At 39.7% G+C, this 21666-nt stretch overlaps 1 protein-coding gene across 1 annotated transcript in view; it reads right to left on the bottom strand.

Annotated features, from left to right (window-relative positions):
- Positions 1–21666, bottom strand: part of GPC5 (glypican 5) — a 785797-nt gene that overhangs the window by 721957 nt on the left and 42174 nt on the right. The window contains 1 exon segment of the mRNA XM_049816026.1: positions 17361–17522. Coding sequence (XP_049671983.1) covers positions 17361–17522 — 162 coding nt within the window.

Below are 21666 nucleotides of genomic sequence, written 5' to 3' on the forward strand. Positions count from 1 at the left end.
TCTACGTGACATACTTTTACCACTAGCTTCTCTATCCGAACAGCGATATCTTGCCACAGTGCGGCAGCCCAGATGGGTTTACCTCTGCGCTGCCAATTGCCCTTCTTCCATTGCTGTAGCCACCCCCATAGGGCATTTGCCACCATCCATGAGTCAGTATAGAGATAGAGCACTGGCCACTTTTCTCTTTCAGCAATGTCTAACGCTAGCTGGATGGCTTTCACCTCTGCAAACTGACTCGATTCACCTTCTCCTTCAGCAGTTTCTGGGACTAGTCGTGTAATACTCCATACAGCAGCCTTCCACCTTCGATGCTTTCCCACAATGCGACAGGACCCATCAGTGAACAGGGCATATTGCCTCTCATTTTCTGGCAGTTTATTATACAGCGGGGCTTCTTCGGCCCGTGTCACCTCTTTCTCTGGCGACATTCCAAAATCTTTGCCTTCTGGCCAGTCCATGATCACTTCTAACATTCCTGGGCGACTGGGGTTTCCTATGCGAGCTCGCTGTGTGATCAGTGCGATCCACTTACTCCACGTGGCGTCAGTCGCGTGATGCGTAGAGGAAACTTTCCCTTTGAACATCCAGCCCAGCACTGGCAGTCGAGGTGCTAACAAGAGCTGTGTTTCAGTACCAACCACTTCTGAGGCAGCTCGAACTCCTTCATATGCTGCCAATATCTCTTTTTCAGTTGGAGTATAGCGAGCCTCAGATCCTCGATATCCCCGACTCCAAAACCCCAGAGGTCAGCCACGGGTCTCCCCAGGTGCTTTCTGCCAAAGGCTCCAGGTAGGGCCATTCTCCCCAGCTGCAGTGTGGAGCATATTTTTAATATCTTGTCCTGTCCGGACTGGCCCGAGAGCTACTGCGTGAACAATCTCCTGCTTAATCTGTTCAAAGGCTTGTCGTTGCTCAGGCCCCCATTTAAAATCGTTCTTCTTCCGAGTAACTTGGTAGAGAGGGCTTACAATTTGATTGTAATTTGGAATATGCATTCTCCAAAAACCCACAACACCTAAGAAAGCCTGTGTTTCCTTTTTATTAGTCGGTGAGGACATAGCTGCTATTTTGTTGATCACGTGCACAGCGATCTGACGACGCCCATCTTGCCATTTTACTCCTAAGAACTGGATGTCCTGCGCAGGTCCCTTGACCTTACTTTCTTTTATGGCAAAACCAGCCTTCAAAAGGATTTGGATTATTTTCTTCCCTTTCTCAAAAACTTCTTCTGCCATGTTGCCCCATACGATGATGTCATCAATATATTGCAGGTGCTCTGGAGCTTCACCTTTTTCTAGTGCAGCCTGGATCAGTCCATGGCAAATGGTGGGGCTGTGTTTCCACCCCTGGGGCAGTCGATTCCAGGGGTACTGGACGCCCCTCCAAGTGAAAGCAAACTGAGGCCTGCACTCCATTGCCAAAGGAATGGAGAAAAATGCATTAGCAATGTCAATTGTGGCATAGCACTTAGCTGCCTTTGATTCCAGTTCATATTGAAGCTCTAACATATCTGGCACAGCAGCGCTCAGCGGTGGCGTGACTTCATTCAGCCCACAATAATCTACTGCTAGTCGCCATTCCCCATTGGATTTCCGCACGGGCCATATGGGACTATTAAAGGGTGAGTGAGTCTTGCTGATCACTCCTTGGCTCTCCAGTTGGCAAATCAGCTTATGGATTGGGATCAGGGAGTCTCGGTTGGTGCGATATTGTCGCCGGTGCACCGTCGTGGTAGCAATTGGCACCTGTTGTTCTTCAACCTTCAGCAACCCCACAACCGAAGGGTCTTGGGAGAGACCCGGCAGGGTAGACAGCTGTTCAATCTCCTCCGTCTCCAATGCAGCTATACCAAAGGCCCAACGGTACCCTTTTGGGTCCTTGAAATACCCCCTCCTGAGATAATCTGTACCAAGGATGCACGGGGCCTCTGGGCCAGTTGCAATGGGGTGTTTATGCCACTCATTCCCGGTTAGACTCATTTCAGCTTCCAATACGGTTAGCTCTTGGGATCCCCCTGTCCCACCAGAGATACAGATGGGTTCTGCCCCTTTATAACTTGATGGCATTAGGGTACATTGTGCACCAGTGTCCACTAGAGCCTTATATTCCTGTGGGTCTGATGTGCCAGGCCATCGAATCCACACTGTCCAGTAGGCTCGGTTGTCCCTCTCCTCCACCTGGCTGGAGGCAGGGCCCCTCTAATCCTGGTTAGAATATCCGTTACTCACGTTCTGCACACGTGAATCAGAAGTCCCTTCAAGGGGATCAGAAATGAGATCAGCCCATCTACTGCGTCTGGGGGACTGCTCACGGGAAACTGGAGCAGCAGTTTTCCAAGAAGAATTCTCTTTTCTGGTTGCTTTTTCTCGCAGCTCCTGTACCCGTGCATCCAAGACTGAAGTGGGTTTTCCATCCCACTTCCTCATGTCCTCTCCATGGTCACGCAGGTAAAACCACAGGTTAGCCCGTCGAGTGTACTTTCTCTCTCCTCTCTCTTGGGCAGAGGAACGCTTACTCCCAATAACTGCGATGCGGGCCTGTACAGGTGAGGAGGAGGACAGATCCACTTTGAATTGCTGGAACTCTCGGGACAACTCCTCTACAGCTGAGACACAGTCCCATAGGGAGGAAGAGAGACTCCCTTCGTATTGCCGGAGTTGGACAGCCAATTCATCCACCGTTTGTCCATAGCCTTCTCTCCAGGCCATTGCTGCCAATGAGTTGGCATAGGTTGGTGGTGCACTTCGTAGAAACTTCCGCCACATGGGTTGTGTGCATTGGACTTCATCTGGATCTGTGGGTGACTGCGCATTTTCTGGATCATTGTAAATCACCTCCAGTATGGCTAATTCTCTCGGGTACTTGATACCTCTTCTCCATGGTGGTCCACTTGCCTTGGTGACATGTAACTTCATCCCTGAAGGGGTATCTTTCCTTTACACCTAACAGAAGTCGCCTCCAGAGGCTGAGGACTTGTGTTTTTCTCCCAATCGCCTTGTCGATGCCCCCTTCCCTAGACAGAGATCCCAACTGCTTGGCTTCCTTACCCTCTAATTCCACACTACTAGCCCCGCTATCCCAGCATCGGAGCAGCCAGGTAACAATGTGCTCACCTGGGTGGCGGCTAAAATCTTTTCGCATGTCACGCAACTCACTCATGGATAGAGATCGGGTAATTATTTCAGGTTCTGCCTCTTCCTCCTGTTCTCGCGATGACCCTGGTTCATCTTCATCTCTCGCTAAGCGAACTGATTTCTTTGTGTGTTTCTTTTTCTGTACAGGGGCGACTGATACTGGCACAGGCTGGTTCTCTGGTTTAGCTGCAGTGTCTGTCACCGGGGTAGGGGTAGTCATGGTACCTGTTGTCGGGGTAGGGGCAGCCACGGTGCTTGTTGTCGGGGTAGGGGCAGCCACGGTGCTTGTTGTCGGGGTAGGGGCAGCCACGGTGCTTGTTGTCGGGGTAGGGGCAGCCACGGTGCTTGTTGTCGGGGTAGGGGCAGCCACGGTGCATGTTGTCCTGTTTTCCATCTTTTCCCCCTTTTCCCCCTGAGGGTGCTGCATAATATCAAGCAGTGTTTGGTAGATACTGTCCAGGGCCCAGCACAGTGAGGCGAGTTGTATGTCTTTGGAATAGCCACAGCATTTTTCTTTCAAATATTCTGTCACTTCATAAGGGTTCTGTAGTTGTTCGGGAGTGAACTTCCAAGTCACTGGCGGTGAGAAGTTCTCTAGATACTTGCCCATGTGCTCCCACATGCCGTGCCACCCATGAGTATCCAGCTTTGGGGGAGATCTCTGAGTGGTACTCTTAAAGAGCCTTTTTGTAGCCCTAAAGAAGACCTGACACATATTCAGGAGGCATAGCACTAACAGCACACTGGCTTGCGCATCCCAAGGATATTCAAAATTCTCAAAAGCTGTTGTAAGTAGTCGGAAGGAGAAAAGGGAGGTGAATGGACGGGGGGAGGTATCCCCCCCTAATTTCCCCATGGATTGGGTGTAATTACCAATAAAATCCGACAGAAGGCGCCCAAAGTATGGAAATGATATCACTGCCTCATACAGATACCAGCTTAACCTCATGACCAGTGATGTAATCATTTCATAAGTCGACATTGCCCAGTACAGCAAAATGATAATCCCAATCACTCTCCCAGAGATGAGATACGCAACTACAGGCAATACATAGAGCATATAAGAGCTTACAAAACGCCACCATGTAAACAAATGAAACAACATTGTGACTAACATCTATTTATCTAAGAAATGCGTTTGGCAAATTTGTTTCAACACGCTCTGGCCAGATCTGTCGTTATCTCAACCCTTCTGCCCCACGTTGGGCGCCAAAAAGGACTGTCATGGTTTCAACCCAGCCGGTAACAAAGGACCAGGCAGCCGCTCGCTCACTCCTCCGCCCCCCTCCGGTGGGATGGGGAGGAGACGGAGGAGAGAAAAAAGAAAAAGAAACTGGAACCTCGAGGGTTGAGATAAAGGCAGTTTACTGGGACAAACACAAAGAGATTACAACAACAACAACGGCACTAATGAAAAAAAAAGTATACAAAAAGAGTGATGCACAGTGCAACTGCTCACCACCCGGGACCCGACGCTCCGCCACTTCCCCCACCGACAACAGAGACCGCCCCCCGGCCCGCTCCCCATTTATATACTGGGCAGGATGTCACATGGTATGGAATAGCTCCTTGGCTAGTTCAGGTCAGCTGCCCTGGCTATGCCCCCCACCTCCCAGGTTCCTGTAAAAATTAACTCTATCCCAGCTGAACCCAGGACACACTGTATAACTTATGATCATGAGAATTGCTTTACTTTTTGTTCCTTCTTCCAGGTTTGGGTTTTTTTGCTCTATGTTGAACAGGACACACCCTTGAAGAATGCTTTGATGACCTCCCTCCAGTGTAAGAATCAACCATTTCTTCCCATACCTTTTTGTTAACTTCTTCCCCCCTCCCGCCCCGTTAGTCATACAAGGACTTCATTTTTTATCTTATCTTGTTTATCTTGTCTACTAAATACCTTTGTTGACTTTGTCAAAATTTTTCTGGAAGACTAATCGGAGTATAGCTATGTATACAAGGCCAAGCAAGTTAGCTCCCTGGTTCACTGCCATCTACCCTGATCATCTGTATTGTCTAAATGCCAGCTTGCTCCCAAGATTGATGTGTGCCAACTTGTGCCCACTGAAACAAAACCCCACTTCACTCCAGGGACCTGGGACTAAAAAGCAGTATAGATGACATAGGCTTCCCTCCAGCCTGTACAGTTCATTATCAATGTTCCAGCTGCCTTGCCACTCAATCGCCAACACCACACCTAAGGGCCTGCAACACATACATTTGATGCCATACTCTATAAAAACACTACTCTGATGGGTTACCATCTTTATTTCTTGACATCCTCAAGCAAAAAAGAAAACCTGTGAAAATAATCACATTACAGAGCATAAAAGCAGCAAATTGTACAGCTCAACGATACGTATATGGATGTGGTTACTCTGTTGTGGAAGCACTGGCCTAGACACTGCTTATGCCTGGATATTGCATTATGCACCTCAACCAAGCTGGGTACTTCCTCATGACCAGAGATGACCTTGCTTAAAGATGCATTTACCAGTGCAGATTTACTTAATAGCTCACATTGACTGGATTCATATGCTGTGTCCTCCAAGTAACTGAGTATTTGCTCTGTGAAACTGTATACAAACTGACAGCAAAAGAATGCCACTAACTCTGCATCTCCATATTAAACAGATAGTGATGACTTCTTAAGTTTAAGGTAATGGAAAATCTATATTTAGCGCTGTAGAGCAAAACAGCATGGTTTCCCCCTGAATTTGTACAATCTCTGAAGTTTTGAGTCGGAGTAACCACTTCTACTTTTTCCTCTATTATTATGGAAACAGAAGCAGGTTAGCAGCTTTTTTTTAAGAACCTACTTAAACTTTGAATTAAACTTGACATGTCCTATTTAGAATGTTTTTCTTGCTTCATTTTGCTAGAACATCAAATAGACTTTTCTTACTCTTAGAATTTTCGTTTTAACTTTTCAGGAAAATGTAATGCTGTTCTCACTGTATGAGATTTTACATTTTCAAATGGTAAGTCAAAAAACTATCACTTTTCTGAATTCTCAACGAAAACAGTGAGAAGATGCCACGGTTGGCCTTCTTTCAATGTTACAAAAGATACTTGCACATAAATGGACCAAGTTGGGAACTACTTACAGCTTCTAGCCATAATGTGTTTCACTGAAATCTAAAGCTAGATGATGCAGAGAAAGAGAGGAATCATAATCTCTAAAACACAATCTGATTTTCTTTTTTTTCAGGTTATATAAGCAGTAGTGTCCTCATTTGAAGAGCAGAAAAGACACCTTCTGGATTCTCTACAACAACCAGCTGATTAATTGGATACACTGAATTCTTAATACTGTCTTTGACTTCCCCCTTTCTTTCTGATACTTAAGAGTCATTTTAGGTTGTAGTCTCAAGAAAGGACTGTTATTATGGTTGTACACTGTGCAGGTGAGGGAATTGAGGGTGTAAAGTTCTATAAAGAAGAAATGGAAAAAGGCCACACCTATTTCCCTCTTTCTCTCTTCTTCTTTCTTCCTAACGCCCTAATTCTATACTTCTCTTATTACTTCTCTAAGATTTGGCTTTTTAGGATTTATTAATTTCTGGTTTATTTAGTTTTTTTAATCAATTCCTCAGTTGATTGCCTTGATCAGTACAGAGACATAAGCTGATGCCTGGATATTTTTTAAAGATCTGTAATTGACACGGATATTTTTAATTATTTATGTCACTAGTATAAGTGCTCTTGATTGGTTTTATAAGAGGAGCTGAGTTTTAAGAAGATAGGCAAAAAGCTTGAGCCTCAGTGCATCTTCCCAAATCTGCTTGACAGTATGCTCCTGTTCCAGTTCCATTAGGTACCATAGCAACTGCAGGGAGGGAAGCTGAGTTATCAAAGAACTATTTCAGCTAGGGAAGCAAATCTGTGGTTAGAAGCAAGAACAAACCTATGATCATGATTTTTTTTCACCCTACTGCCTTGTCTGTTCTGTATCTAATCAAAACCAGTGATGTTCCTCAAGAGCAGCAATTTGAATTGCAATTTTTTTTTATCTTTTCCAGTGACTGCTCTGTGATGGTGACATTGTCTAAGGCTTTAATATAACTTAGTCCCTTACTTTTAAAATATAAATACTATATACAGTTTATGTAAGTAAAAACTGCTAATATAGGTGGTCTTTGGAGTTACTTAACTCCATTTAAAATAGACATATTTGGTCTTATTTCCTTTGACCATTATGGGACCAAATTGGCCTACCTCACATGTAGACACTAGATGTGGACATCTACAGTCTGAAAGAGTGAACGTGAATCTTTTGCCCAAAATACAGTGTCATTTGCTTTTCTTGAGGTTATATAGGACATCCTCCATGGGACCAGCAGATATGACAGAGGACAAACAGGACCAGCACCTCTCTGTAGAGGTAGGCCTGGAGGACGGACAGGACACCGTATGACAGCTAAAACAGCGCTAGATAGATGCCTGTTGTGCAGCTGAATCAAGCCCTGAATCTCATCCCAATGATTTAATGTTAACACCTTTCCCTCTGGGAGGGTCACGCTGCACTATATCACTAACCTGTTTTGTTCTTATGCAGTTACCTTCTCTTCTCCTCACGGTCCCCTTCTAACTTCTCACTATTTCATCTTCCATGTTCTTGGCTATTTTGTCTCACAGTAACACAGCACAGAAAGGGGAAGCAAAATTAAAGTTCTTTAAACCAAATGGGTCATTAATCTGTTTCACAGTAAGGACTAAGCGCAGTGAGTGCAGGAAGGGCTATATTTAAATCTTAAATTATAATAAATACTCAAGAAAACATTATCTTTAAAAGAAAACAGCAGGTTTATGATCACCAGGTATAAAACAAAGAAAAAAGCCAGCTTAACGAGCCATTAAATATAGAATGGAAATATTAAATGAAGACCTAAATCCTTCCTAAGGGGGTAATGACTACAAAATTTCCTTAAATATTAGCGTCTACCTAATAATACAATAAAGGAAAAGCCCTTGCATAAAAGAAATTACAGATTTTAATCCTCTGCTCTGAAGGAAACCCTTAAATTAGATGGCTATTTCAATTTATTTTTAAAACAACAACAATAAGTCATGAAGAATCAAGTCCCTCATGGGACTGATCAAAATTGAATTTGCAGTTTCCTGTAGTACGCTGACAATAAAATCAGAATGAGAAAGGGAAATTGTCTGTGGGGACCACTGAGCCAGGTAATAGCTTCAGTATAACACAGTCACACAGCAGAAAGCAAATTAAAATGTACATAGAATTTTAATATGGTTGAACTAGGCCTTACTTTGCTTACAGGATTCTTGCTTGCAGCTTTTAAGTAACGTATCAGGAGTGACAAAACTAAATATTCATTGGTGATACTCAGATATTTTACGTTACCAGCAATTTGTTTAAAATAACATGAGGTTAAAACTGTGTTAGGCAGAAGTAAGAAAATTAGCTTACAAACTCCTTAATTGTCATGACATAATGGGAGCACAATGCAAAGCCATGCTATAACTTAAAATTTCTAGTCCCATTCTGTACATCTACAAACCTTGCATATTATAACTACATTATCCCATCTCACACATCACAAAGACCTTGTAGGTACAACATAAAGAACAAAGAATACTTCAAATATTTCATTATTTTTAGACATCTAACAATAAATAAATATGTTTATACATAGATAATGCATTTTACACAAGCACAGAACAAAGACATGTTATACTCCAGTATAAAAATAACACATTAACTTGATTTAAAAGAAATTTTCTTAGTGATGCAATAAGCCTGATCCTGCAGAACATTTATCCTATACTTCATACAAGTTTATCTCATTCAAAACAAGCAACCAGTCCATAGCTATCACAGTGGTGGTAGTGGAGGGGAACACCCATTGGAATTTAGATGCATCTCTCTCTATTCTTTAAGAGAAGTTAGTTAATTGGCTCCCATTCAGCACATAATTCCTTCTTTTTAAAGTCCTGCTGACCATAAATGATCCATTGAAAAGTGCAACAAAACTGATGACATACGGACAATTGGAAGTATATCCAGCCCAGAGTTCATACATGCATCAAAAACACTTGTTCTAAAGTGATTCAGGCCTGGCAGGTGAAACTATGCCAGTGCATACTATATTTATAGATTATACAAATAATTAAAAATACTCATTAGAGCTGCAGCATGCAACCTTCCTTTATGGCAGATGAGTACCCTAACCACTGAACTACACAGCTGATTTTTCACTTTGCTTCTGTCCCAATTAATATTAAGCAGTTATACAGACCAGAACAGCTGCAACAGGGAAGTCTGAGTTATACACTGCAAAATAAATAACCCAGAAAACAGCCAACTCTCCTCAGTAATCTGCTGTATTTTTAGACACTATCCAAAAATCCTACATAAATGGCTACTGTACATGTGCTAAATGGCTATGCAGCTGACCTACAGTGAATGTGTAGCATTCTGTAGTGTGACCTGCTATGCATATGCATTTTAAATGCACTTAAATACCAAATATAAACTGTTCTCTTCTGGAACTCCAGGATCAGCAGATCTCTATCACGCTACTCCTCTAGTCTGCACAAACCTACGTTCAAGCCCTTAATACAAGCTGAGATTTGTAGATTTATTATAAATTGACACTACTTTTATCAATAGCTCTTTTAAGATTCCAGTACAGTTACCTATGCCTGCCGATGACCTGTTCAATATTAGTAAAAGTTTTTCACTCACTATGCCACCTACTTCATTACATGACACAGACATACCTTTCTGCTTCATTCCAGAAGAACAGAAAGAAAAGCAGATAATCACTTCCTATTTCGCATGTAAGCAAAGTGCCACTTGATGAGCAAAGGGGTGAACAACAGATTTCACATTACGTGCACAGAATCTACTTGCACGATTCTGCCTCTCTGGCAGGAGGGAAACAGTTCTCTCCGAGCAGTAAGCCAGCTTTCATTTACTTCAGGAAAAAAGCAATCACCTCCAAGTAGCTGACAGGCTGGAAAATCAAATATTAGCTTATTGCTCAATAACCTGCTTGTGTTCCCAGACCTTACTTACCCTTGAGCTACATTAGGGTGGCTGTAAGGTTTTGGAGAGTAGAGAACTTCTGAGCACTGTTACTTTCGTGTGTACAATATACATATTAGGGCACAGCTTCAGACACCTCAGTGTAGGTATCTAAATATTTGAAATTTAACTAAGTGTCCAAGCTTTCATTACAGTCAAGGGTGGTATTGGGCTCAGTTCAGTTGTCTAACCATAGGTTTCTAGTGACATCTGACAGGCCCTAAGGCATCTAGCAGTAAATTCAGATTTTCTTCAAATGGAGCAAAATTCTCCACCCAGGTTTATGTTTACTATACAGTTCTTTTTTGCATATTTCCTAGTTTAATTCTCTCTTTATTACACATCATGTACTTTTTCAAGTACAGGTGTAGTTGTTCACAGGAAAAGTCAGTATTTGTTTTGATAAATTTTGTAATAATGTATTTTAATGTTTATTTGATTAATTCTAATTTGATGCAATTCTACCCTCCCTCATTCTTCCTTTTTGCTCTTTTGACAGGATGGTTTTCTAATTTAAAAAGTCACTTAAAATGCAATCGGATTTCCCGGCTTTAGATGTAACTTATCCATCTTCAAAAATTCCACCTAAAACCAGACAATTTTAGTCTACTTTTGCTGAGAAAGAAAATTGGTTTTACCTCTCACAAAGCCTTCGAAAATGCAGTACATGATTCCATTTTTCCTAAGCAGTATGCCAGGTTCACTGAGATGCAATTTTAAAAAAAAAAAAAAAAAAAAAAAAGAGGTAAAAATAAGACTGTCTATATTGTCAAAATGGCAAAACTCCTTGAATTTCCAACATGGAATATGCAGTTCATAATAGCATAATTGCTAAGTATCTAGTCAAGTGGCAGTATATAGATTTAATAGCTCTATACACAAAAGTTCCATTCTAAGAATAATAAATAATTTTAAAAAATTATGTACAAAGTTTTGAACAAATTCATGTTCTTTTAATACTGAAATATAGTACTCTAAATTTAAACCCATTCTGCAAGCATCTTTATGACTGAAGCAGTCCATCCCAGTATGTTAGAGAACTGTGTTATCTTCTTGGAGAGAAATTAATGAATAAACCCTTTTTTTGTTAAAGCATAGTACCCACAGATAAAGCTTAGAACTAATTAAAACATTCAGGTCCTTTAACCATTCTTTGTAAATCACATTTTAAACCTGTTGTGAGGCTGAGAAAAGTCTGTTGAGCCATCTAGTCTAAACCCTGGCCCCCAAAGCAGAATCAGCCATATCTACAACATAATTCTTGGCAGCTGTTGTCTTGTCGAGCTTGTTTCTAAGACCAGTGGACATTGAAACCCCCCAAAAGTTTAATCAAAAGCATTTTAATGTCACTGGAAAATATTTCCTCACATTGAGCCTACTTTTTCTTTGCTATAGTATGAAACCATTGGTTATCTACTACATGACAGAGAACTACTGTCTTCTATGTAGTTGTCACCTATTTTTTTGAAGAAATAGCATAATTCTTCCCTAGGTTTCTCATTTTAAAGGAACTAGGGTTGCCCATTTTTTTTAAGTTACATGTTTAGATTTCAGAGCATATTTTTTCTCTCTTTTTTCCAGTTGGTCCATGTCTGTCTTCAAGTAAACTACCCAAAACTGAACACAGTTCTCCACTTTAGCAGTGCAAAACAAAAAAGTTTCAGTTCACAAATCTCTGCTGTCTTTCTGTTTAAGAATCCTACAACGACAGTTGCCTGACTTACAACAGCATGAAACTGCTAACTTTTGTCAGCTTTTGATCCATCATTACTCCCAGAACCTTTCCTACAGAACAGATCCATTGCAAGTTATCCCCCATCCTGTTATGTCTTCCATTGTTTCTCCCCAATTAAACCTAGCATCTTGCATTTGTTCCTACTGAACATGTTTTTCAGACTTTGTCTCCAACTTGTCAAGATTATTTTGAGTTCTGTCTTTCAACAAGGCTTGACTTGCTGAGGTTGTTTTTGGGGTTGTTTTTTTCATTTTCTTAACAGAATAAAAATTACAAGTGAACACTTTTCCACATGTACTTGGAAATCTTGGAAATTTGCAAGGCTACAGAAAATGCTGTCTTTGAAACAACACTAAACATTTGTTTGAAACCACCAACTTTATACTGCCGCCTTCTGTTGGAGTTCACTTTTCTTTTGAACTCCTACATTTTGCCAGCAAACAGCTTCCCAAAATTCTCAGAATAAGCAGGAAGCAGGCATCCGCAGTTCTATGAAAATGCAAACTTTCTATAGCCACTGCTCCCAAGGGAATGATGCTTTAAATTTGTATCTCACAGGTTTTTTCTAATGTATGAGCACTACATAAAGTATAAAAATTAGCATATGTCTACACTGATTACTGTGTTATACAGACGTAAACCAAAATACTAGTTAGCTGGATACTAACAAAAATATGATTATGAAAAAATCTTAGTATTCACCAAGTATCTAAGTCTGAACACTGTGACTACATCAGCTTAATTGTAACTCAGGTATTACTGCAACTAGAAGAAATAATTAAGTGATGGTAAACAAACATAGGCTGAGACAAGAATCCATGAGCACAAGTGCATGCTGAAGAAGTACAACTTAATAAAAGACTGATGTGGTGACAACTGTTATTACAGAAACCCATTACATCCCTGTGTGTGTATACCCCAGGAATGCCTGTAGCACAGCATACATGTATGCAAATAAGTATCTAAAAGATAAGAATGAAATACAATAGAAGTAAATCCCTCTAGAATGATAAAAGACTTGCCTGCAATACAGAAATAAAACTTAGGAATAATAATGAAATTTTAAGTATTAATCTAAAACTCCAGATTTCTGCACTTACAACAGCCCCTTAATGCTGTGTTTTATTTATATATAGACATACTGGGTCCAATTCTAAGTTATATATACAAGGAATTCTAAGTTATAAATATAGGGAATCAAAATACCATCTGAATAGATAATTTCTGAAGTTAATACAGTTTGTGTAACAGCTTTGCTCCTTCGACCAACCCGTGGGTATAATCATCTCCCTGTATTACTAAAATTCTCTACTTCCTCAGTCCATCAGGGAACACAACTGTAGCTGTGGGCGAGGTCTGCAGAGCCAACAGAGAATGAAGAGTGTAACTCTGGTGAACCAGAGATATTTTTGAGACCCCCATCCCTCAATATAATAACAGAGTGACAGGTCTCTTAGCCACTCCACTTTTTTGACTTTCAATAGAATCATTCAGTTTCATTTCATTAATAGAAGTTGGGATTCACAGGTATTTGGATTTTAGCTTATTTTTATCACACTTAAAAAGTAAAGGATTATGGAGCTGAGAAAGAAGAAAATGTTGGAACTTCAAAGTAGTTCTTCCCATTGCAAATGATCTAGAGGGCAATGTATCATTTAAAACCATGAGATACAGCAGCTCTTGCTGGAAGTTTTCTGATCTTCAAATCATTCTTCAGAAAACTTCACAAATGGAAAACAATTGAATCAGTGCCAGGGCAGAACTTAGTTTTACAAGGATGAGCAGATATTCCATTATTTCTTATGGCTTACCATGCTACCAGAGAAAGCAGCTCAGATTTCAACACGTTGTCTAGTTCACACAATTTATTTTAGCTACTGACTAGAACTTTATAATATTTAAAAGTAGTAATTTTACTGTGACCTCAAACAAAATTGAGTTTGACATCACTTAATTCTGGTCTAGGATAAAGTGGACATTTATCTATTGTGTAGTAATAATTTCACAGAAGAACATGAAACTGCATCAGAAAAACCTGATTCAACACACTCCAGAACTTTGATCACAAAGGCATTAGTTTTCCTACACAGTAGGAAAAATGTCAGGAAATGCTGTATTGAAGAACGCGGTTTATTACCTCTTTCTTACAGAGACACACTTGCCAAGTCCACTGTTTTGGTGACAGAATGCCACATTCATAAATGATTCAATAGTTAAATCAACTGTACAGTACTAGAGTTGCCAAATATAGCAGCACAAAGAAAAGTCCATTTACTTTCAGACTCTATAACCTAATTATTATCTCTGAATTTCCCATTCAACCAGACAAGCTGCTGTCTTGTTCCATGTCATGCATTGCCACTTTTTAAAGGGTTATGAGCTCTCTGCATGGAAAAACAGTGAAGCAACACATGATCTGCTATTCTGTTGCACAGAGCTCCATCCCACTCCAAATCACCAGATTCTTAGATGACTATTTAATCACTCTCCCAGTTGTTAGAAACCGTAGGGAATTTTTTTTCCCCCTACACAAAAACTGGCAGTGCATTGTGACTATACAAGGGTTGACCCTGGTGGCGCTTGTTCCTCTTTTGTTTGGAGGTACAGACAAGGGTCTGTGTGAACTTTGAGTAACATCCAAGCACTGTACAAAAGGAGCGCATGTGTGCATATATATAGGTCTACAGCATATAAAATAAAGGTTTAAAAAGCATGGGTTTATGTTACCACTAGAATGGACATGTTACAGCAATCCCTGTACAGAATTCATGATCTTTTTCTCAGTTAAGATAATAAGTGCTAAAAATGCAGATATGTGCAAGAACATTATCTTATCAAAATAACTGTCTTGAAACATAATTATCATACAGCTTAAGTTCTCTAGTCACCTCTCCCAAGGAAAGAATGATTTCTTGGTCTCCATAATATATCTCATATCTTACTTAACTTTACTCTCACCTATCCTTCTGTTCCCTCACCACTCCTCATGGGTATTAAAAAGAAACAAGATTCACAGTGAAAAAGAAAATACATACTCTGAAACACCCTGAAATGTAAGGAAAAAGTAAGCAAAAAACTGTAACAGTACTTGCTAGGAAGCAGTACACAAGTAGCACAATTTGCACCATGTAGCTTGACATGTCCTAAGGGATGTGGGATTTTTGCAACATTTGAAAATTGTCAATAGAGTTACTGTCAGCAAGCAGCACTTACCACAATACAGAACCACAGGATTTTAACAAATATTAGAAGGCGACAAAGATATGTCAAGATGTATCTGCATTTACTCTCATATAAAGATACAGTTTATAGATACATATTTAATAGATAGACAGGCAGACAGATGCCTCATTTCACTAACACAGTCATCCTAAAGTACTTAGTCACCCTGAAGAACTCAGGATCTCTAGGCTATATTTAATACAGAGAGAAAACAGACCGCCGAATACCTCGAGAGGCAGATACATATTACTTATTTTAACTGCCTACCTCTTTCTACTGAGTATGTAAGAAACTGAAAGAAAACATTAGCTATTTGTTCTGTTTGGATCCAGTCCACCTCTTTTAGGCCAAGGCATCCAACCTCAACAGACTTTGAAAAGTGGCAGGTGACAACAATGGCAAAGTCCATGACACCTGCTCCCCTCTGCACACACCCCAACAATCCCCTTCACACTTTCTGCCTCAAATGCTGAGATGTCTGTTCAGTTGCCAAAGTAGCAAAAGAGGTAATCGCACTCCTAGCTGCACAGCCCAACCTCAGCTAAACATAAAGGGAATGCCTAAAGATTTGGTGAACACCGAGATAGACACCCTGTCATATAGTAATTCAGATTGGAAAGGACTTTCAGGAGGTCTCCAGTCCAAACTCTTGCTCAAAGCAGGGTCAAAACTGAATTCAGATCAGGTATAACGTCTTACTATGTTCCTAGAGTTCAAAACCCAAAAAATATCAGCAGCATCTTATCACACTCTCTGAACCTGAAATCATTTAGCTTGAATTTTAGTTAGCAACAGTAGCAATTCTTCAAAAATGAGTGGCATGTTCAACAGCATGTTTTTCCACAAATAAATCTAAATAATACCATAATCCACAGAATATTCTCTCTCAATTATACTTCTTTACATAAAAGGAAATTAAAGAGTACAAAAGCATGTACTTCAAAAAAATATGAAGTGTATAAGGTATATAATATATATATATCCTTTATATGCTTTGACAAAGATTTGTTTAAAAGAAAATGATGAAAGCAAGCCAGTGGGAGAAGTAATTAGTGTTAGGCTACATATTTGGGAAGGATGGCTTTCATTCCTGCAACAAGAACTGCTCACACATATTTCACCAAAAAAAACGAAAAACTGTAATTCTCAAGCAGTCCTGAAACTATCCCTCTATAGGGAGGACATATCATCACTAGGCTACAGAGGCAGGCTCCTTTCTTTGCACCAGTGCCTAAATTTCTAAAAGGGAAGGCTTTAGGACCCCAGAGTCAACTTTGCTGCCCATTTTATGGCCCCAGGCAGTTGGTTTTGTTCTACTCATCATTTTAGCTTCACAGGTTAAAAACAAGAGAGTCACCAGAAGCACAACTTCCTAAGCCTGCACTAAGTTACCTTCTTACCCTGTCCAATCAAGCGGTTCTTAAGGCCACAAGTACACATTAATAGACAAATGACAAGACTGTAGGGCTTTGTCCTCAACACAGGTAAACGCTCTATCCCCTTCTATCACATACAACCTCATACTGCCGCTATTTCTCACATCTTCCAAGCTCCTAGCCAATTTCAACATTAATTTATGCCTTATTAATTCAGAGAAAACTGAATAGCATGCAGGGTAATTGCTAAAAGGCAATCCCACCACCAGCCCAAATAACTATTAATTTATCAGATAGCTTCCTATTCTGCATTGGAACAACTGTCACTCAACCTCCAATTTATTTATTTTTTTTAATTATTTTTAGAATCTCAGAAATTTTTTTTTGAGAATCAAAAGCTTACAAAACTAGATCCCAAAAACGAACCTCAAAAACAAACTACCCAAGTATTTCTATTAGAACAAGACAAAGAACATGGTGGGCAGAAATACTGGAATAACAAAATCTCTCTTTTGTAGCACTCCCACTCCAGGCAATAATTTTGCATGTTAAAGAAGTTCAAGAGGAACGCCAAGTTACAGGTTTACAATTCAAATCAAAGCATCTTACTAGAACAGTTTTTACTTTTCTCAAATATAATTTTTTAAAAGTCACAAATACCAAAAGCAGTGCAGTTTCTAATCACCTGCATGATTTAAGAATCCTTCTTTGAAAGCACAGAAGCATAGGAAGAAACAAAAAATTAACAGATAACTTTTATCACATGCATAAACTAATCAAAGATGAAAATCAAGAAAATATGAACAAGTTTGGAAAGAAAAAGCCAAAAGCCTTACCTTGAAAAGCAGCTGCATTATGAGTTATTAAAAATTTTAATGTAGCAATTGATGTTTGAAGCACTTGCTGCATATCTTGCTTTGCTGCAGTCTGGTTTCTTTCTTCCATCTTTTTGGTACACCATGTTGGATTTTTAGAAGTATAAACCTGGATATCAATCCCTAGATAAAGAGACAATTACTTTGATTATTGATTACTACAAAACAGAAGTACACAATACACAAATACATAGAAAATATTTACTTCCCCCCCCCCCCCCCCCCCCCAGGTATAAACACATAAAAGAAATACCCAAGGCTTTAAAGACATCTGGTCTTGTTAAACAAAAAATAGAAGCGGTTGCTAACTAAAATTCTGTGGGAAGAGTGCAATTATTACAGTTAATGAATGTCATGTAATTTCCCTGACACTGTAATCTTATTCCAGCTGTGAATATTGCCAACTAATGTTGGTAAAATAGACTGACTATGCATTGTACATCATTGTACAGGTGGTATATACCCCATCCCTGGAAACATTCAAGATGAGGTTGGAAGGGGCTCAGAGCAACCTGACCTAGTTGAAGATGTCCCTGCTTATTGCGGGGGGGACGGGACAGGGGCGGGGGGGGGGGGGACCAGATGACCTTTAAAGGTCCATTCCAACCCAAACCATGCTATGATTCTATGATTATCTAGCATACTGAACTGCTGGGCCAGCACTCTTGCTCTTCTGTAAATCCTGGACTGGAAAGCGCTAACTACTGCTAAATATTACAAACACACCCATGGAAAGCCCATTCCTGATAGGATTATAATGAATACTCTCATGCTAACTTTTATATGGAGCAGTCCTAAGTCCTAGTCTCATCTCTCTTACTGTGTCCTTCTCTAATGTCTAACATTCCCATGTATCTGTCATGCCAATTCACTACTTCACTAACAAGTCAGGAAATGTTCCTAAAAAGGAGTACCTTTTCAAATTTTAGGCATGCTGAAATTCAAGAGGGGAAACTTAGTACTGTTATAGCAGCTGCCTGTTTCATATTTTTTTATAACTGGAACATAATCAAGCATGAAAATACCTTATCCACCTTCTCTGTTATCATGTGGTATTTAAAATCTTTTTTACACTGTATCTAAACAATGCTTTCTAAAATGAGGAAACAAACATTTCACGAAAGATATGAGAATTTAAATTATATTAAAACAAAATTTAACAGTCCAATCCAAATTCTGTTCTCAGATATGCTGTTTCACTGACAGATACCACAGATTTCTAGCAAGGATAGTGAAAAACTTTTTTTATCTGCTCTGTGGACTAAATTCTAATTCTGAGGTTGTGTGTATATGCCTCACTCTTTCTTCATAACAGGTAAAAAGGGAAGAACATGACTGGAAGAAAAACAGTAAGAAATTCAAAAGTCAAAACTTAAATCCACATTTCCCTTGCCTCTATACTCACTTTTAGCTCTTTCACCACCTCTTTGTACTTAACCTTTTATTTCCCTATCACTAAACCTACAAGATTGAACATTCCTTTTAAATCTTTTTTGCCCCACTATTTTTCTCTCATAAATCACTCTAAGATGTTATGAATATAGTTATGGGGAAAGGCAGGCCTTACACATTTTGCACCCTAAATACTCCATTAGTTATCTTACGTAAATTAGGAGAGTTAAATAATATATTCCAGAAAGCTAAGAAAGAAAAGTTAAGCTACTGGGGGCTGGATCGAAGCATTCTGGAAGAATGGCAAAATGTTTAAATTCATTATATCAAACTCATGTCCCTTTATCCATGTGTTGGTTGAAGCCATCTTAACGAAGCAATTCCCGGCCCTGGAACTTCACTTTGGCTACATTGTGGGAAAAAATGTTATTATTTACATACAGCAATCCCAATCCTGAAGCAGGAACCCACTGTGTCATATTTAGACAGGTAGAAAAGATCCAGAAGATTCCTTATAAATTATGTTTAGAAAAGCACGAGACCAGAATGAAATTGGTAAATGATATGCACCGTAAAATAAGGGCGTTATCCTGAGCCCTGGATGAACACTCGTCTCTACAATACTACCCAGAAGTAATTTGATTCCCATGACAAATAAACAAATTTCCCTTGCTAATTGCAGATAATATGGTCTCAGATTTGCTGAACATTTTGTTCTGGCATCAGTGGTTTCTATGACCACAATTCCTGGTCCCTCCATCCAAAAGCAGGTGCAGAAGGAGGATACACTTGAACCTTCAGTATTAAATACTACAGAATTTATCTTAATTTTTAAAGGATCTTTTTCTGCTTCATGCTTTAGGTCATATGATGTAAGTTTTCAGGCAAAACTAATTCATTTTAGTGAGGAGTGCTGCTCAGAAATTGATATAATTCTATATTTATGAAGACAAAAGTTTGACTCCATATACACAAGAACAGTTTACTGCCCATGGTAAAAATGTGTGCCTTGAAGTAAGTCCATTTCACAGCCATAAGCAGCAGTAAATATCATTATGTTAAACAGTAAATACGTTAAGAAATCCTACTACCATACAGAATTCACAAATCTAAGATTGCCTTCATGGCAGCATGCAAAAGTAGGAACGTAACCTCTCGATGTGAAAATTAACTAAGGCAAGTGATATCCCTGTAAACAAACCTCTTTGAAGTGGTTTCCAGTAGCAGTTTAACACACACCAATTAGTACACCTACAAGCCACAGTCCAGGAAGCTGAACACCTTCACTATCACAACAGAAAGTGCAAACTGCATTCTAATGCAGGTATGAATCACTGAACTTCTGTGAGTATTAAGAAATTTTATTTAAGTGTTATACTATTGCTACAAGATATCTTTTTCCTCATACAGCTTGATGTTTTTGAAGGCTATTTATCCTCATCATTTATTTAAAAATAGAGTTTCCATGTTCTTCACTATGCACATTTTTACAGTTTACAAAGTAATTTCTCCTGGCAGGCTGCCTTTACAAATCTCTTGCCACGTGAAAACTTTAATATTCCATCCTCCAACATACCAATTCAGCCAAAGAATGAAGAAAAGCTGCAAAATTAAGGTAGTCTATTAAATTACCTATTTATTAGCTACTCTAGTATTTATGTTATGCATGCCAAAGAAGGCACTTCATGTCAGAGCCAGCCTTTAACAAAGTTGCTTGCCTGCAAGCAACATTAACAAGCATCTTAAAATAATTTTTATTAAAAACACAGTTCACCAGTGCTCTATAACCTCAGAATCCATGTAACTATCCATATACAGCCTCCCTCTCCTCCATCTCCACTGCACGCCCCATGCTTCCCCAAGCCAGATTTCAACCCTTTGACCTCACTGACACCAACCTCCCAGTCCATACCAGCTCTCCAAACTGAGCCACTGCACTGCTGATGATCCCTACCTTCCTACAGCATTCCCACATTACCAGTCCTTGACATCACAACCCCACACGCAAAAGACTGAAGACTCTCCTCTCATCCCACTTCTCACAAAATAACGGCATGCCCTGCAATAGTCCAAATCACAGCCCAGGATAAAACAAAGCAGATGTAGAAACTGCTACATCACACAAGAGCAATATAATGCAGATTAGCTGCTCTGGGCACAGGCCTCGCTGCAACTGAAACTCAGTAAAAAGTGGGCAAGGAGCAGCAGCAGGAATGGACCAAGCCATGGAACCCCAAGCAACCACTTCACATGCTTGTGCTTAAGGCTGGCCACATCTAGAATTTAAAACAGGCAAAGCTGGAACTTGAACTACATGAAAGTTTGTTTTTCTGCAACCTATAGCTGTCGTTCTTATGACACTCATTTAAAAGTTAAATCTCTTTATCAGGGCAGTGGTGATGGCTTCAGGAAACTTTGGTTCTTGAAAGAGACAGCAGGTTATTCAAAGGAACGGGTCAAGAGAATAGATTAGTGTTGCATGACTCAAATCAAGAAATGTAAGGATTAAAGCTATGTTAATACTACCTGTTGCAGAATTGAGTTATGCTGCATGTTTATGAAACGCATGCAACTTCGGGTATAGTAACTCTAATGCAAAACATGTCTAAGTTGATGTTGTTTAAGGAAATAAGACACTGCAAGTTTCTATTAATCCTTTTAAGTTCTCTTGCTCATTATTAGATACATTTGCTCTCATACTGAATACTAATTAATTTAAATATTAACGACAAATGAGAAATGAGAATTTTAAAATAACATACTGTTAAAACAGCAAGCAACAAACTGGACTAATATACCACCCACCTACAGACAAATTAAAGGAATGATAAATAAGCCTGCAGCAATATTTACTCATCATACCAGAAAGGTCTAC

Source organism: Accipiter gentilis, chromosome 13 (assembly GCF_929443795.1).
Source record: "Accipiter gentilis chromosome 13, bAccGen1.1, whole genome shotgun sequence".
NCBI lineage: Eukaryota > Metazoa > Chordata > Aves > Accipitriformes > Accipitridae > Astur > Astur gentilis.